Source organism: Urocampus carinirostris, chromosome 11 (genome assembly GCF_059441175.1).
Source record: "Urocampus carinirostris isolate Australia breed hairy pipefish chromosome 11, RoL_Ucar_1.0, whole genome shotgun sequence".
NCBI classification, from domain to species: Eukaryota; Metazoa; Chordata; class Actinopteri; order Syngnathiformes; family Syngnathidae; genus Urocampus; species Urocampus carinirostris.
In genome coordinates, this window is record NC_142359.1 from 35591727 (window position 1) to 35608944 (window position 17218).

Below are 17218 nucleotides of genomic sequence, written 5' to 3' on the forward strand. Positions count from 1 at the left end.
GCACACAGGGACAGACAACGCATTCGCTCATTCACACTTAGGGACAATTTGGACCGGCCAATTCACCTGAAATGCATGTCTTTGGAATGTGGGAGGAAACCGGAGTGCCCGGAGGAAACCCACGCAAGCACGGGGAGAACATACAAACTCCGCACAGAAAGTCTGGAGCTGGATTTGAACCCACGACAGGTTCCCATGACATGAACTGTGCCGCACAAGCGCTAACCACTGCGCCGCCGTGCTGCCCACAAAATAGAATAATGAGACAAAAGCAAGTAATCTCTAAAAAAGATAAATTAACCGGTTATCAATTTGACTTTTTCAGATAATATTTCAAATGTCCAAAACTTGAGGAAAGTATTCTCTAAATCCTTCCAAAAATGTGAAGTATTAATTCAATATTTTAAAATGTATAAACATTGTTTATGAAATATGCATTTAATTCAAGTATTCCAAATAACTCGTAAAAATCTACTGAATGCGTGATTTTAAAATAAGTTGGCAAGCAAAATACTTATATTTATATCATAATAAAACTATATGAAACATATGGTAAAACCTACGTTAGACAATGAAGTAAATTATGTCAATATTGCTGGCATTTTGTCATGTGAATGATATTTTATAATAAAATAAATAAAAGAATTAAAAAATTATTATTTAATAATTATTTTTGTGGTTCCCATTCGAATTCAAATTACATTGCCAGCCAAATTACTTTCACATGTAAAATTTGTATTTTCTTTTACGAGTCTAATGGCGGTTACCATCCATATTCATATTCAAATTCTATTTTTAAAATCCCGTCCTCCTTAAAATGGTAACTTTCAGTTTCATTTTATTCGTTTCTTATTCTAAAAGCCACTTCTTCATATTCTCTCTCTTCATTTCATACCTCCTGCATTCTATCATTACAAGCTGTACTGATTAATCCTTCTGTCTTCACACAATCCGGTGTTGTTTTTCTCCATCAGTTTTTACTTGTTGTTTCAGGCACTGTGTACATATCCAATTAGTATCTTAACCTAAAATGTATTTGGTCAACAATTTAATAATAAACTTTTGCTTAAGTAATAAATGGGCAGTAATAAAACATATGCATACAGTCACATAGACACACATACATACAGGTATATGCATGCCTCAAATGAAATTATACAAACTACTCCAACTGAGTGTAATTTTTTTTATCATGTTGCAGGATAACTTTCATGGGCATTTGTCTGTTGATGACAATGAGGACGATGTTTAGTATTGAATTTTGAAATTACCTTAGCTATTGAGTTGGCTAATTTTTGTCCCTCGCAGTTTCCGTATGCGGCTTTATCACTCTTTACCGGAAGTGAGTTGGTCTTTTCCCCCGCAGATCTCATCATGGTGGGTCCCGTTCGTTAGTTGTTCTTCTCAAATCATCCTGAAACATCGCCTATTCCTGCTGTTTTTCTGCTAACATCAACTAACGATTTTACAAAATGATCATTAACAAAATTGTCTGTCGCTAAATTAATGTTATAACGTGACCTTTACGTCGTCGTTTGTGATCGTGATTTTGGCCCTAGCTTCTATGCTAGCTGCAAAGCGACGTACAATGGATAATCCATTTCATTTATTTTTACGTAACGTGGATGTATGCTTGCACTTCTATCAGAAACAAAACGAAGGTTTTGTAAATTCACATCACGGCAATATTTCATAGTACCGGTAATCCCGACTGCGGCCTGGACCTATTCTCTACTTTGCTAATCTATCGTTAGTGGCGGGCAAGTGTAGCCACGCGTGCTGAAGTTCTCGCTATCAAGTGATCAAATTCATTTTGTGCAATTAAGTAGGTGGATATCTTGCAGTGCTTTCTAAAATTACTTGATTTTGTCTCAATAATTTCCAATGAATTGATTTGCTAATATTGCATTTATATCTAGCGTCAGTTAAATTTTATTTAGTGTGATAGAAGATTGGCCAGCGCAGTTCATACAACTACTTAACCTTGCTTTCTCTAAAGGCGAGAGGACCGAAGAAGCATCTTAAGCGTGTCAACACGCCGAAGCACTGGATGCTCGACAAGCTTACCGGAGTGTTCGTAAGTTGTAGCCTATGGGTTATATTGTTTTTACTGTGATCTCTCTAAACATGTGCTTAATTCCAGGCCCCGCGTCCCTCTACCGGTCCACACAAACTGAGGGAGTGCCTTCCCCTCATGATTTTCCTGAGAAACCGCCTCAAGTACGCCCTGACTGGAGATGAGGTGAAGAAAATCTGCATGCAGAGGTTTATTAAGATTGACGGCAAAGTTCGCACTGATATCACCTACCCGGCTGGATTTATGGGTGAGTTTAGGAAATTTTCTTTGTCGTTTCCAATGTATTAGTTGCACCAGCCTAAATCTGCATAATTAAGGCGAAAACAGAAGTCACTTTTTGGTAAGTAATATATTAAACAAATCCCAGCACCCAAACATATATGTCATTTTCAAAGACAATTTAAATATAATGGCAACAGAATGAATAATGTACGGTATACCAACAAAACATGCCTGTTAACTGTAATGTAACATATTAAGATATTCAGAACTCTAATGTAAATAATTAAATCATACCAAGCTATTATTTTCAGTCCAAATCACTAAATCCCATGTTATCTTCATCCTTTGTATCACTGTCACGGCAAACGACCTTCCGCTTTCCACTTCATTGCTTATGTCAGACTCATCCTTACCTTCGCCATTATGCTTTATATTTTACTATTTGCAGCCTGTTTTTTGCATATTATTTGTTGGGGTGCAATTTATTTTCAGTTATTATTTATTGGTGTAGTCAAAAAAGGGGCTCACAAGCGTCACTTTAACAACATGGCATGGTATAAATAAACACGGGCCTCTTGCAGTCTAGTGTGAAGAAAAGCATGTGAAATTATATTACTGGTTATAATGTGTTATTATAATTTACATTTTTATCCTGGAATGCCTCATCTAATGTTGTTGTTAGCAGTTCACAAATGTTATCAATGACAAGGATGAAGATTCTAATTCCAACATGACGTCCGCTTTGCAGATGTGATCAGCATTGAGAAAACAGGCGAGTACTTCCGTCTGATCTATGACGTGAAGGGCCGCTTCAGTGTGCACCGCATCACTGCCGAGGAGGCCAAGGTTGAAGCTGACACAGAAAGTGCAAACTTGTGCAGTTGTTTGATGCTCTGGTGTTGTTTTGCAGTACAAGTTGTGCAAGGTGAGGAAGATCCTCATCCGTACCAAGGGGATCCCCCACTTGGTGACCCATGATGCTCGCACCATCCGCTACCCCGACCCCCTGATCAAAGCTAACGACACAGTGCGCATTGATCTGGAAACTGGAAAGATCACCGAATTCATTAAGTTTGAGACGGGTAGGTCTTCTCTCAAGTGAGATGTCCCTTGCAGCCAGCACGATGACTTGTTTTCTCAAATAATGGGGTGTGGACACAGTCAGACTGATGAGCTACTAGTCATTGAAAAAACGAGTGTTTTTAGGTGATGGTTACCCCCTCTATATTGAGCAATCATTTTTATTTCCACACCAAGAATGTGATTACTTAAAAATGTGCAACGACCCTTTTAATATGGCAGTGTTTTCCCCCACCAGTACTGGATCACTAGAAAAAACATCTGTTGATCCGTCATGTTCAAATAGCAGTACAGAAAGGGTTTAATAGAAATGAAATGATCTGCATTTATATAGCGCTTTTCAAGTCGATGACTTCCCAAAGCGCTTTACATTGTGCTTCACATTTCCCAATAGCGGCCGTGATCTGTGCAACCATGTAAGGCGCTAACCTGCTTATTGGGGGTTCAATGTCTTACCCAAGGACACTTCGACATGTAACACGGACGAGCCGGGATTCGAACTGGGATCCCTTAATCCTAAAACGATCGCTCTACCTCCTGAGCTACTGCCCGCCATTATGCTTTATATTTTACTATTTGCAGCCTGTTATTTGCATATTTATTGGGGTGCAATTTATTTTCAGTTATTATTTATTGGTGTAGTCAAAAAAGGGGCTCATAAGCGTCACTTTAACAACATAATAATAATAATTTCCTTGTATTGTCATTCTGTGTAACAATGTACACAGAACGAAATGGCATGGTATAAATAAACACGGGTCTCTTGCAGTCTAGTGTGAAGAAAAGCATGTGAAATTATATTACTGGTTATAATGTGTTATTATAAGAGCTGATGCCAATGTATTGGATGTGACTATCAGAATTTTGCGTGAGACTCGTGTGTTTTTTTTTTTTTTTTTTTTTTTTTTTTTAGGTGTGCCATCCCCAAACCTACATACTTGATGCCTAATATTACCTAAATCTTCCCGCTTTGGAACTCTTACTTCAGTAAACCAGAGGGCGTTGATTATCTTGTAATTTAGCAAGGAGTTCCTGTGTTATGCTTTTAAAAACTATATTGCAAACCATGCTAATTGTAGCAATTAACTCAAACATCATCTTTGATATTGAGCCACCGGTATAATGTAACCCCCACTGATACCTGCAGGTAATATCTGCATGGTGACCGGAGGCGCCAACTTGGGAAGAATCGGTGTCATCACCAACCGGGAGCGCCACCCCGGCTCCTTTGATGTGGTCCACGTCAAGGACGCCACCGGCAACAGTTTCGCCACCAGGCTATCCAACATCTTTGTCATTGGCAAGGTAAGAAGTTTTCTATGCCAAGAGGATTGGTTTACACCTGACACAGGTGGAGCAGTGATGATTGTGTACTTATTGAGAGTAATGAAACCATTACTGAAACCTCTAAGAAGTACTGAGCTCCACAATTGTGGTTAAAACTGCTTGATGTTGACACATTATGCAGATGCACACTCAACAGGGGGAAATATGTACTTTACTATAAGGGCCTTGGGTGAAAAGTTTTGTCATGGGTTTATCCTTTTCCATTGTTTTTTCTTGATAAAATTATTTAGTTTTCTCTTGACTTTCTGGGGGAAACAGTTACGAAACAAATATTTGATAGGACAATGAGCCAATTCGCTTAATGATAGCAATTCAAAAAGGGCCATGAACAGGTAAAACAAGTCAACCCTTTTTTGTACTACTCTGATTTGGAATGAGTTATAGAGGCAGGATCGTTCTCTTTAATAATAATAATCATACTCTGAAATAGTTGAAACAGAGTTGCCGGACACAACCGAATGTTTGATGTTACATTACACATAGTCCAGCGTTTTTCCGAATTGCTCAGTCCACAATTGAATGGATTCCTTGTGGTGGTGGAAATTTTTTTTATATGAAACACAATTACCAAGATAACGATACATTTGAAATTACTAGATGCGTTAGGGCATTGGCATTCATGAATACATCTGTAAATTGCGTGTGGCATCACGTGTCCTCTTCTGCTTGTGGGAAACTCCATCCCCACGTGAGAAGGCATAAGTCATTTTGCACCCAAGTTAGTTTAGTTGGAAATGTGAACGATTTAACAAACCTTAGATTTCATCCAAAAATTTTACACGTCTTTACTCAGCCAAGGCTCTAAAGTTATGACGAACTATTCTTGTGAGCATGTGCTTAATACTAAGGCCACCGAGCTGGTCTCTCTGTCGCTCTGCATGAGACACAGGGCGCTCCGCGCAATTTGAAGATCAGATTTTTATGTGCGCCATATGGTTGTGAAAATGCGGTAGCACATTTTTCTATAACATTTTATTAAGTCAATGTCTATCGTATTTTTCGAGTTTGATATGGTGATGCTGCGAGCCGTGCTACCAAAATACTACGAAGCTTCTTTCTCTTTAGCCAATTACGGAATACTTTTTTATTTTTATTTTAACCTACAAAAACAAATTTTAAGCAATGATATTTTTGCATTGGCAATGTTGATCGGTACTAGTTTACATATGGTGTGTTCGTTCCATCTGCTGGATACTTGTATTAACAGTAGGTTTGGTGTACTGTTAACACTTTTAAAAATGGCGCTCTAAAAATTCTGTTCTGAAAGTTATTTTTTATTAAATATCTCCGACTCGAATGTATCAATTGATTGCCTCCATGGATGACTGTACGTGCATATCTATATTCAGGGTTTGCACGGGTGCTTGAAATCCTTAAATGCTCGGATTTTGGGTGAAGTGCTTGTAAATGTGAGAGGGTTGAGGTGTTCATCAAGTCTGCTTGATAATGACGTCGGCGCTGCACTCTTTGCTTTTATTGCATTTCTTCCCTCGTGATTAGCTGCAGCTGGCATTAGTCTGTATGGCATTGTCCTATGAAACATTGCTCCTAAGAGGTCAAGTGCATGCTACACCAAAACATGGCACTATGAAATGTTCATTAGTGCAAGGATCACGAATCAACTATGGATAGCGTTTCGCAGTGATGTAATATACCGTATTTTCTGCACTATAAGGCACACCTAAAAGTCTTAATTTTTTCAAAAGCTGACCCTGCGCCTTATATATGGCTCAATATTAAATTCGCAAGGTCTCGCAACTTGCGCAACAGCCGCCGACTCGATTTTCCCCCGAACATGGAGAAGTCCGCGGTGTATGCTGGGATGTATATACCAGCGTTTCATTGGCTAACAAATGTGTCAATCATTATTTGAATCGATCGCTATTGGCTAAAGTAATTTGGAGCCTCGGATTGGCTAGAGGGCCAAAACAAACCTTGCAATTGGCCCGAAAAAGATGTTTCAATCATCCGTTAAATCGATCGCTATTGGCTGAACTTATTCGGAGCCTCGGATACGCTAGAGGGCCAAAGCAAACCCTGCAATTGGCCGAAAAAGATGACTGAATAGCAAGCTTGCTAAAGTACGCCATAAAGAAACATGTTTAGTCTGTATTTGTAAACATTTTACTCTCCTGGATTTACTACACTCACGGTTGTAAGAAGACCATGATTGCATATCATTATTGAACGTGAGAACTTAGGTGAGTTATGCGGCTTTATATTTTCCCGGTATCTTGTTTTAGAACGATCTTGATGTTGCTGTGATGAGTTGAGTGAATTAAACTCAATTCCAAGTGTTTATTGTCATTTGCACAGTAAAGTTGCGAGCGAAAAAGAAAATAGAAAGTAAGGAATGGTTGGCATTTTCGCCAGACTTTAACCTTCCGAATGATATTTGAAATGACGCATTTAAGTGACATCGTACGGACACCGCATCCGCACGTGTCTACGACACCCACGTATTTGCTTTTTGCAAGCTTTGGGAATGTTAAGGGGTAATCAGTTTGACTGAATCATCTGAATGTTTTGTCGACGTTCCCATTGTAGCGCCTTATAATCCGGTGCGCCTTATCTATGGAAGATATACGACCAAAAACGATTTTTTTGGGGGTGCGCCCTATAGTGTGGAAAATACGGTATGTTACATATTGCTGCCATTTACCCAACATCTATGAGATTTGTCCCGCAGAGAAAAATATAATTGATTTAAATTAGATGGACTATTTTTTTTTTTTGTGTGTGTGCTCTCGAACCCTGTATATTTTTAATTCGTTATTGCGATTGATGCTGAATGTGTGATATGCAATGTGACTGCTGCTAATCAAAGTTTTTGTACAGCCTACATCAATTGTACACTGCCAATGATGACTTAACATGAGCGTCCAAGTCATTTGATTGATGAAAATATTTCTGGTCTCCAGGGAAACAAGCCGTGGGTGTCTTTGCCCAGAGGAAAGGGAATCCGGCTGACCATTGCCGAGGAGAGAGACAGGAGGCTGGCCGCCAAGCAAAGCAGCAGTTAAGATGGCCATTGGAACCTGATGGTTTTCAGAATAAAAATGTTATTTACAAAACTAATGAATACTGCTTTTTTTCTTTTTTTATTCCCCGAGTATTTTTTTCCTGGTCAACACATGGTCTGCCACCAAATGTCCTCATTCTAACTCTTTCCATCGCGTTCCAACCCAGCAGTGCTCCATATGCTCACTGCAGCGGGCGGCCTGTCACGTTCAGAGACACGCCTATACAACACCTCGTATGCTTTCATTTGACGAAATTCACATACGTCCACCAGAGAACGATGGCAAGATTTTTTTCCCAATTTTTCTGCCACATGGGCTTGGATACGGCTCTTAAAAACATACAGTAAACCTCGGATAAGTCGGATCCAGATGGACCGGTCATTTTCATCCGACTTATCCGAGGATCCGACTTATCCGAGGTCGCAAAATTTCGAACTAAGAAGAAATTTAACTCTTAGAAAAGTGCATACTTGTATATGTAAAATGAAATACCAAGCAATGATATCTTGTAACATGAACGTGATTTATTATCAAAAAAGTTCTTAAAATGAACATGAACATGGTTGATATGAACTATGGTTAATAATACACATGATCATTTACCCTCTGCCTTTTAGCGGTCGGAGCTCTAAAATCTGTCGCACACATATCTTTTATCTTCTTCTTGCTTTTCAGAATGTCGCTCAAAGTTTGAGGGCTCATTCCAAACTTCGCCGCGATGTCTTTTTGCTTCATGTGCTGATTCTTTTCTTGGAATTCAATGATAGCGAGCTTTTCTTCATACGTTCTAGTCTTGAGACTCCTGCCTTTGGTTTTAGAACTTGAGGCCATCGCCACACCGTAGACCGCACAGACCGCAAGGAAGTCCAAAGAAATTCACACAAATTCAATTTGAATGCTAGCACTACTGTAATAAGAAACAATGGGATTATGATTACGAGGCTTTGTTCTATGACCGCGTGCTGTGATTGAGAGTGCTATCATTCAACACTGAGGAGGAGTTTGATGAATAGCCTCTGCCAATCACGGAACGCCACGTCACATCAAGAAATCTTCCCGGAAAATCTGGGAGGGGTGAAAATCTTCCCGGAAAATCTGTGAGGAGTGAAAATCTTCCCGGAAAATTCCATCGCTTACTGCCACTGGAGGCTGAAATTTAGAGCATTTGGGAGATGTCCTAGGCGACCTGATACCGATCCGACTTATCAGAGGCGAAAACCATTAAAAAGGGTCAATTGTACGGAAAAATCCATCCGACTTAGGCGAGGATCCGACTTATAAAATCCGACTTATGCGAGGTGTAATACTACAGAAAAGCCTAGAGAACAAACGTTCCACGCAATTTGTCCGACTTATCCGAGAATCCGACTTATGCGAGTCCGACTTATCCGAGTTTTACTGTAGTATAGGTTTTCCCTCAAGCAGGGGCTGCCAGATGGGCATCGCCTCGTTCGGAATCCTAAAAGTGAGAGTTGAGACAATCTTGACAAGAAACTGGTCACACTAGAACGGGTCACATTCCATAGCAAGGCACTGAGTGTCAAATTTGAGCTTCTTGCCCTAAGCTCAACAGACTGCTGCTGTGACAAAAACAGAAATGGGTCCGTTTCTTGCCTGGGAGGGGTTGCCGAAGGGGGCCCAGGAGGTGCGCTGACCAGATGTGGGGGTTTTAAAGGAGTGGGGGGGGATTTCCTGCTGAAATGTGCACGTTGACGCAATATTAGTTTCACAAATATTTGGCTAGTAATCTGAGAGCCATTTTCCTCTCAATTTAAATTTTGCAGGTCTTAATCGGGTTGTAATCAATACATAAAGTGAACACCACTTGAATGGACTTGTTCAATTAGATTAAAACTTCTGATCAATCTGAAAATTCTGTTACAGGGAAACTAATGTTTGATCGCTAGATGTAGCTGTATTGTGTAGTGATTGGGGCTCCAGTATGATGGTGCCCACGTGCAACAGGTTTACCCCCTTAAAATCTCTTGTAGTCTGCGTAGTTATCCTGAAAATATGTTTAATTTGAATTTTCTAGGTAATGTACTTGTAACTACTTCAGCCTGTTTTAACCTCTAATAATTACAAATTGGTGTAATTCAGTGGTCATCAAATGGTGATGCTAACCATAGCCACGCTTGACTCCAGACAACTTTATTAAACTTTCCAAGCAAAGTAATAGCACCTACATAATTCTAGGGGTAGTTATGTCCTCGGCGGCATTGGTTTAAGATTTAGCATGGACTGGATTAAAATAACTCGAGTCACTGAAGACCTAATACGCTTTACAATGTACCTGGCATTCAACCATACACACACGCCGGTAGGCGTGTTAGCCATGCTGGGGGCATTACATGTGGTTTTAGAAATGCATATCAAACTTTCAATAACTCCCTCAATGTTTTTTTTCTTCATGTGGAGGTTTTGAGTTTTTTTGTCCATATGTTGTGTAAAGATCAGGGGCTGGTGTAATTGTATCCTGTGCAGTCCTTTGAGACATTTGGTGATTAAGAGCTAATTTTAATGGCTTGATAACAAAAAAATATGTTCCGCCATACTAATTGGCGGCAGGCATCAAGAGGTTGCAGGTTTGCTCTGTGTCATGTCAAAATGTCCTTGGGCAAGACACTGAATCCCTTATGCACCCAAAAAGCAGGTAGGCGCCTTGCATGGCTGACTCCCTATTGGTGTGTGTGTGTGTTAATGGGTAAGAGTGAAGTAAATTGTAAAGCGCTTTTGGAGGTCTTCATTTACTTGAAAAGCGCTAAATAAATGCAGACCATTTAGAAGCACTGTTTTAATGGGTAAACAAGCCATTTTGGTTCACTTACCATTTGGACATAAAATAATGATTGGCCAACACAAGCTTTCTGCATTTATTACAGCGAAGTGAAGAAACTGCTTGGGATTGGAATTCCAGCTCCCTGATTTAAGATTTAATTTTTACTGATGTATGAAACATTTTGAACTAAATGCATACTTTTGGAAAATATGCTTATGTTTTACATTTGTTTAACTGTACAGTGAACCTTTACCTAATATAACTTTCAAATAGCTTGTATTAAGCAAACAAAAGATGACACTAGTCATATTGACTGGTCACGAGCGCAGAGAAAGAGGAAAAGAAAGATTCAGAGAAAAGGTAAGCCAGAAAGAGCAAGACAAAGTAAAAAAGAGATGAAGAAAAAACTGAGAGGGAGATAATCACAGATGGCGAGAAAGAAAAAGGGAGAATGAGAGGGTGGTGGAAGACAGGTGGCTAGAAAGTGAGAAAGATGGAGAGGAAAAAAAGAGCATGAAACAATGTAGAACAAGAAAGGGAGGAAGAGAGACAACGAGTGAGATAAAGAGAGCGAGATAATGATGAAAAAGTGAAAGAATGAGGAAGAGCAAGAAAGAGATGGTGAGAGAAAAAGAGTAAAGAGGGTGAAAACAATCGAGAGAGAGAAAAATGACAGAGAAAGACAGTGGAATTGAGAGAAAAGGAGTTAGAGAGGCAAAGATAAGTGTGAGAGAGGGTTAAAGAAAGATAAACAGAAATAGAGGGGGAACAATAAAGAGAGCGAGTGAGAGAGAACTAGAGAAAGAAAGAGTTGGATAAAGAACATAGAGTGGAAGCGAAAAGGCGATTAGAAGGGCGCCAGCTTTCATCGATTCTTCTAAGAGCCAGCTCATAGCCATTTCGTTCGCGAACGACACATCACCGAAACTGCGTTGGGCCAACAACTGAGAAGATCTGAGTGTGGACGCACACCAAGGAGGACACACGACGCGCAGTTAGAACCGAACCGGACCGAATCCCAGCGGGCTTTGTCGGCCCTGCCATCCCGCAACATGGGTCCGGACGCCGGCTACAGGGAGGCGAAACAGACGGGGCGCGGTGATATAACCTGACCACCTGCGGAGTTTTTGTATCGCGCAAATCTAGTCCACCGCGTCCGGTCCATAAGGATGCCTTTCTGCAAGCGTGCGGTCCTGCCTAGGGATTTGTGCAAGGCCGGTGCAGGGACGTCGGTTGTGTTCGCAGACCTGGCCGATGTGTGCGCCGTAAGTTTGGCCTCGGTTCTCCGCCAACTTTCGGACCTTTCCCGACACTCCGTGGGCGTCCTGGAGGAGCTGGAAGGCGAGCTGGAGTCCGTATGTCGAAGATCCGGCGCTCTGGAGGGAAGACTGGGCCGTGTGGTGGATATTCTACGCGAGGGACCCCATGCAGGTACAACTGACAAGACAAGTTCCCCGTGACAGAATTTGTAAACTTGATAGACGGGAAGTGCAAGTCTTGTCTTCCATCAATGATCACATTGATGCACACCCCTTTTGTGGCTTAAACGTTTTTTTTTTAATTCAATTTCATTTAAATTTTCTTTTTTGGTTTTAAATGCACCTGCAAGTCTGTGTTGCGGACGTTACTGAAAAATATCAGTAGTTACTAGGAGGGTTGGGTCGATTACTTTGAAGATGTAATCTGATAGAAATACTGATTAGCTTTTGAAAAATGGTGGACACGTTACTTTAAAAAAGTAATTATTCAGAGTTACTCAGTACTTCTTCCATAGAGTAACTGAGTTATTTAATTACTGAATAGTAAAAGTAACTATGGGTATCAAGGAAAGTAACTACTTTACGGCAGAAAAAAAACATTAGTTAGATTACCCCATTTCTGATAAAATAACATATTTCATTAAAACGGCGTTATTCCAAACACTGCTAATCAGTAATGTAATCCAAATACTATTATAATAATAAAGTAATATAACTTTATTACTTTTGATTACTTTTGGATTACTCCAATACCAAATTTGCCAACAAAAGACATAATAAACTTGATATAAATATAGTTACAAAATTGTGTTTGAGATAAATGATCAATAAAACATTGAAAAAGAAATAGAGGAAACCAAGATCAGGTAGTTTCGTGTAGTCCGACAAAAACTGCTTACATTTTAACCGCGTAGTATACTATATTTAGCAACATGGCGGAGTAGAAATGCTTTGTTTTAGTTCACACAATCATAATGGCACGGCGTTGCCAAGCATACCGCTTGAAGCCATAGAAGCTGGAATCGAACACTGGACCTCCACACCACGGGGCTGTGCCCTAACCACCCATCCGCTGTACCACCCCGGAAAGTGCCTATGTAGTTACAAATGACTGGATATACACGCATTGAAGCCAGCCTCCAAAACGAATCAAAAATATCCACAAAATAAAATAAATAGAAGAAAAGGTGTACACCAACCTATAGAAACACTAAACCCCTCCAATTTCTTGGCTGGTGCAATATTTAGAGGTGTCAAACTAACAGTTGAGACACTCCATATCCACTTTGTCTTTTGTCTTCAAACCAGTCCAGTATTTTGATTTCCGAGGAATGTCCAAGACCTTTATTTTTTATCGCCAGGCATGGTGTATTGAAAAAAATAAGTTGACATATACAAAGACCAATATTCAGCACTTTTTTACTGTAAATTCTCTGCTCATGTACTCCCCATTGATATCTTTGTTCCCGTATAAGACACACCTCCTGCCCACACACTTCCTACTACTAGTGACACACAATCAATTCGTTATGCGCATATTGAAAGTTAGTGTTTTATTTATTAATTGCAAATACAACTTAGATCTGAGTACATATATCAGGATGAATATCAATATATCAGTAGGGAAAAATTTCGTGTTCTCTTACTTTGTACTTGAGACGGACGGCAGTACCGTAACTGCAATTTGTTGTATTTTGTAGGTATATACAAACATCCAAAGCTTGTTCATTATTTGCATTCAGTGCTGTGTTGCTGGCGAAAGGACTGTTGTATGTGACTTTATGAGTGAAGTAGAAACTGCCAAGTTGCAGTGGACGTCAAAATCATGATCTGCTTTTAAAAATTAGCGGAGTAACGTAATCTTATTACAAAATTTTAATAGTAACGCTTTACAGTACTCGTTACTGAGAAAAAGAATTGCCAGGGCCGTACGATTAACCGAAATCGAATTGATATCACTGTGTGACTTATTGCGATTGTGTAATTGCAAGACACTGCACAAGACATGGCTTTAGTAACTTGTTACATTGATAAGAAATTCATCAATTAAATCAAACTATGATGAGTCAAAAGAGCGCAAAGGACTTTTGATTGTCATCGCGTCCAGGAATCGACTGCGGCAGTGTCGGAAGGGAAAGCTAACAGCTAGGCTAACAACTTTTAAGCCACCACTGCAGAACATGGCTAGCCACCAGCGCCAGAAACATTACCAATGAAACGGAGGACTTGGAGCCACTACTTGTTGAAAACCGCTTGTATTTCAATCATCAAGGAGACCTTGCAGAAGTCGCCGTTACCCGTCGCTAGTGAGCAGCTAGCCAGCCGCTTTCTTAATCGTTGAACTTTTGTAAAATGACAATAAAGACCATTAATTTAACTGCAATTCTGATTTTATTCGTAGATCTGTAGTTGTTATATTGTTACAGTCGTATACTCTTAGACTGTAATGATGTCATTTCGAGGTAAGTTTGCAGCTCACTGTGTTTAAGTTCTCCTCAAAAACAAAACTAGCACAGAAAATACACTTATTTTTTGAAATAGAAAATCGCAACAAAATTACAATGCAGGTCTGAAAGATCGCCATTATGTTTTTTTTCCAAAATCGCGCAGCCCTTGTTTTTGCGTTCCAGAATTTGTGAACTTGATAGACAGGAAGTGCAAGTCATGTCTTCCATCACTAATCCAATTTATGCACTCCTTTGTGGTTTACTCGGTTCATTTGTTATGTGCAAGTTTTAATTTCTGTTTTGGTTTTTAATGCACCTGAAAATTCAGCTACAAGGCAATCACCAATCGAGAGCACTTTTTCGCCTCCTTCGGAATATTTTCACAGATGAGTTTGTGGTCGGCAAGCACCGGGTAGCAGACCCGTCCTAGACCGCGGGCCGTTTGGTACCGGGGCACACAGAAAGAAACAAAATGGCTTACTTGTGTAGATGCACATTTCTTTTACCCATATAAACCTCAAAGTAGACACGGTCTGGTTGAAAAACACTGGTATATGCAGTGACACATTTCAATAGTACAACAATCAAAGTTTGTTAGCTTAATGCTATCCAATTGTAACCAAAATTAGCAATGTTGCTGTGTATATGAATTCCTATTTAAATATGAATGGTAAATGCTACATAATATGGCTTCCTGTCCATGCTTACTTTGACAGTAAGGTACAGTATATAACACTAAACGCCACTAAAGCGGTAAGACTAAATAAATAAATATACATTTAGCAAGAGTTTGCGACATCAGATTAGTATCGGCTAGTATTGCAATAGCCTTGTTTTATATTCCCTGGCAAACGTTCTGGAATTCAACACAAGCAAGCATGTTTCTGTTATGGCTTGTGTGAGTGTGTGTGCTTTTGTGTGTCCTTGTGAGTACTAGAAAGTCCCCCCAAACTGAGTCCAGATGTAGTTCTGGAAAGAGGAGCGCACAATAAAAGAAAACATAACAGCCCTTCCAACGTGCAGGCGTGGACCTTCAAGTTTTTGTGCGTTTCTGCACGTAGAAATCGGAACGTTTGGCTCTCTCCTCCCGCACCTCCTGCACTCCGTCAAAATGCCGCTTACAAGCGTGTGGGCCCCAAAAAAGCGGAATGCGTGGGTAAAAGTTAAATAACGGAGCGATCGCCATGAAATCATCTTGCGTCACCCGTTCGACACCTCCTCCCTTCTCACGCGTTCGCCCCCCTGATGTCCAAACAAAGATGCAAAATGATGACATAACTTGGGAGTGTTCTCTCAAGTTGCTATCAAAAAGCATTTGTTGTACAGCAGTCCCTCGTATTTTGCTGGGGTTGTGTTCCAAAATGGCCCCTAATAGATAGATAGATAGATAGATAGATAGATAGATACTTTATTCATCCCCTAAAGGGAAATTCACATTTCCAGCAGCATCCCTGAGCTGAGAACAGTACAATAATAAAGCCAAAAGAATACAATATACAAATACCCAGTGTGACGTGCAAATGCCCACTGTAGCGTGTTATATAGAGTAACTAAATAGTGCTACACAGAATACATATTGCAGTAAGATTCGGTAATATCCAATGTAGGTGGTGTGGTTTAATGTGGGCCTTTACTCTGCCGGGTGGAGTTAAAGAGCCTCATGTCAAATAGTCAAAACCTACCAGGTAAAAACCTTTATTTGTCTGTCTGTCTATTCATCTATCCTATCTATCCATCTTCTATCCTATCCTTTCCTATCCTATCCTTTCATATGTCATTTTCTCTCTCTCTCTCTCTCTCTCTCTCTCTCTCTCTCTCTCTCTCTCTCTCTCTCTCTCTCTCTACCGATCTAGGGGATTATTGATATAATGTCTGTGGTCGTGGTTTTCTTTAATTGTTGTATGAAATTGGTGAAAGTAAGAGAAGGACTGTTTCAATTGCAGTCCAAATGCCAACCAGAACACCCCAAAAGATAAAGATAATAAAGGAAGAGTTTATTCAAGCACAGCTATGAATGGCGCATACTTGCACTCGCAACAAAAGGCGCTGCTATGATGAATTTAGCCAGAGGATGGCGTCACCACCTTTAAGGACACGATCAACTTTACTACCTGATACTTTGTTGTCATCATGTGGACACCATAGAAAACGTCTTTTACTTTTTGGTCGGCATCCCCAAAATATTGTAAGAGCCATATTAGATGACCCCCCCCCCCCCAAAAAAAAAAGGTTTAGCTATATAATGGCGGCTGAGACATTATCGCATCCGCGTCACAGTTCTGCGGTCATGAGATCGAACCTTCCTGTGTGGAGTTTGCATGTTCTCCCCGTGCTTGCATGGGTTTCCTCCGGACACTCCGGTTTCCTACCACATTCTAAAAACATGCATGTCAGGGTAATTGGCCGGTCCAAATTGTCTCTAGGTGTGAATGAGCGAGTGAGGTGTCTGTTTCTGTGTGCCTGCGATTGGCTGGCATCCAGTTCAGGGTGTCCCCTGCCCACTGCCCGAAGATGGCTGGGATGGGCATATATATATATATATATATATATATATATATATATATATATATATATATATATATATATATATATATATATATATATATATATATATATATATATATATATATATATACATATATATATATATATATATATATATATATATATATATATATATATATATATATATATATATATATATATATATATCCATCCATTATCTGTGCCGCTTATCCTCAGTAGGGTCGCGGGGGTGCTGGAGCCCATCCTAGCAATCATCGGGCAGTGGGCAGGGGACACCCTGAACTGGTTGCCAGCCAATCGCAGGGCACACAGGGACAGACAACTTACTCGCTCATTCACACCTAGGGGATATTTGGACTGGCCAATTCACCTGAAATGCATGTTTTTGGAATGTGGGAGGAAACCGGAGTGCCCGGAGGAAACCCACGCAAGCACGGGGAGATCATGCAAACTCCGCA

The 17218-nt window shown here is 40.1% G+C and overlaps 2 protein-coding genes and 1 non-coding gene across 3 annotated transcripts in view; all 3 read left to right on the top strand.

Moving 5' to 3' along the window:
• The first annotated feature begins 1317 nt into the window (after positions 1-1317).
• rps4x (ribosomal protein S4 X-linked) lies at positions 1318-7804 on the top strand. Its single transcript, XM_088347682.1, has 7 exons — positions 1318-1377; positions 2000-2077; positions 2144-2324; positions 3048-3145; positions 3210-3381; positions 4527-4684; positions 7648-7804. The coding sequence occupies exons 1-7, from the start codon at positions 1375-1377 to the stop codon at positions 7747-7749; spliced, it is 792 nt and encodes a 263-aa protein (XP_088203808.1). The 5' UTR covers positions 1318-1374; the 3' UTR covers positions 7750-7804.
• Positions 4736-4804, top strand: LOC148357220 (small nucleolar RNA SNORD61). The gene has a single exon (XR_015852159.1). It is a non-coding gene; the product is annotated as a small nucleolar RNA SNORD61 (small nucleolar RNA).
• A 3418-nt stretch (positions 7805-11222) lies between the features above and the next one.
• The window catches only part of nhsl2 (NHS-like 2), a 76577-nt gene continuing 70581 nt past the window's right edge, over positions 11223-17218 (top strand). The window contains exon 1 of the mRNA XM_088348375.1: positions 11223-11959. Within this exon, the coding sequence (XP_088204501.1) occupies positions 11698-11959 (262 nt within the window). The 5' untranslated portion in view covers positions 11223-11697. The remainder of the gene's footprint in view (positions 11960-17218) is intronic.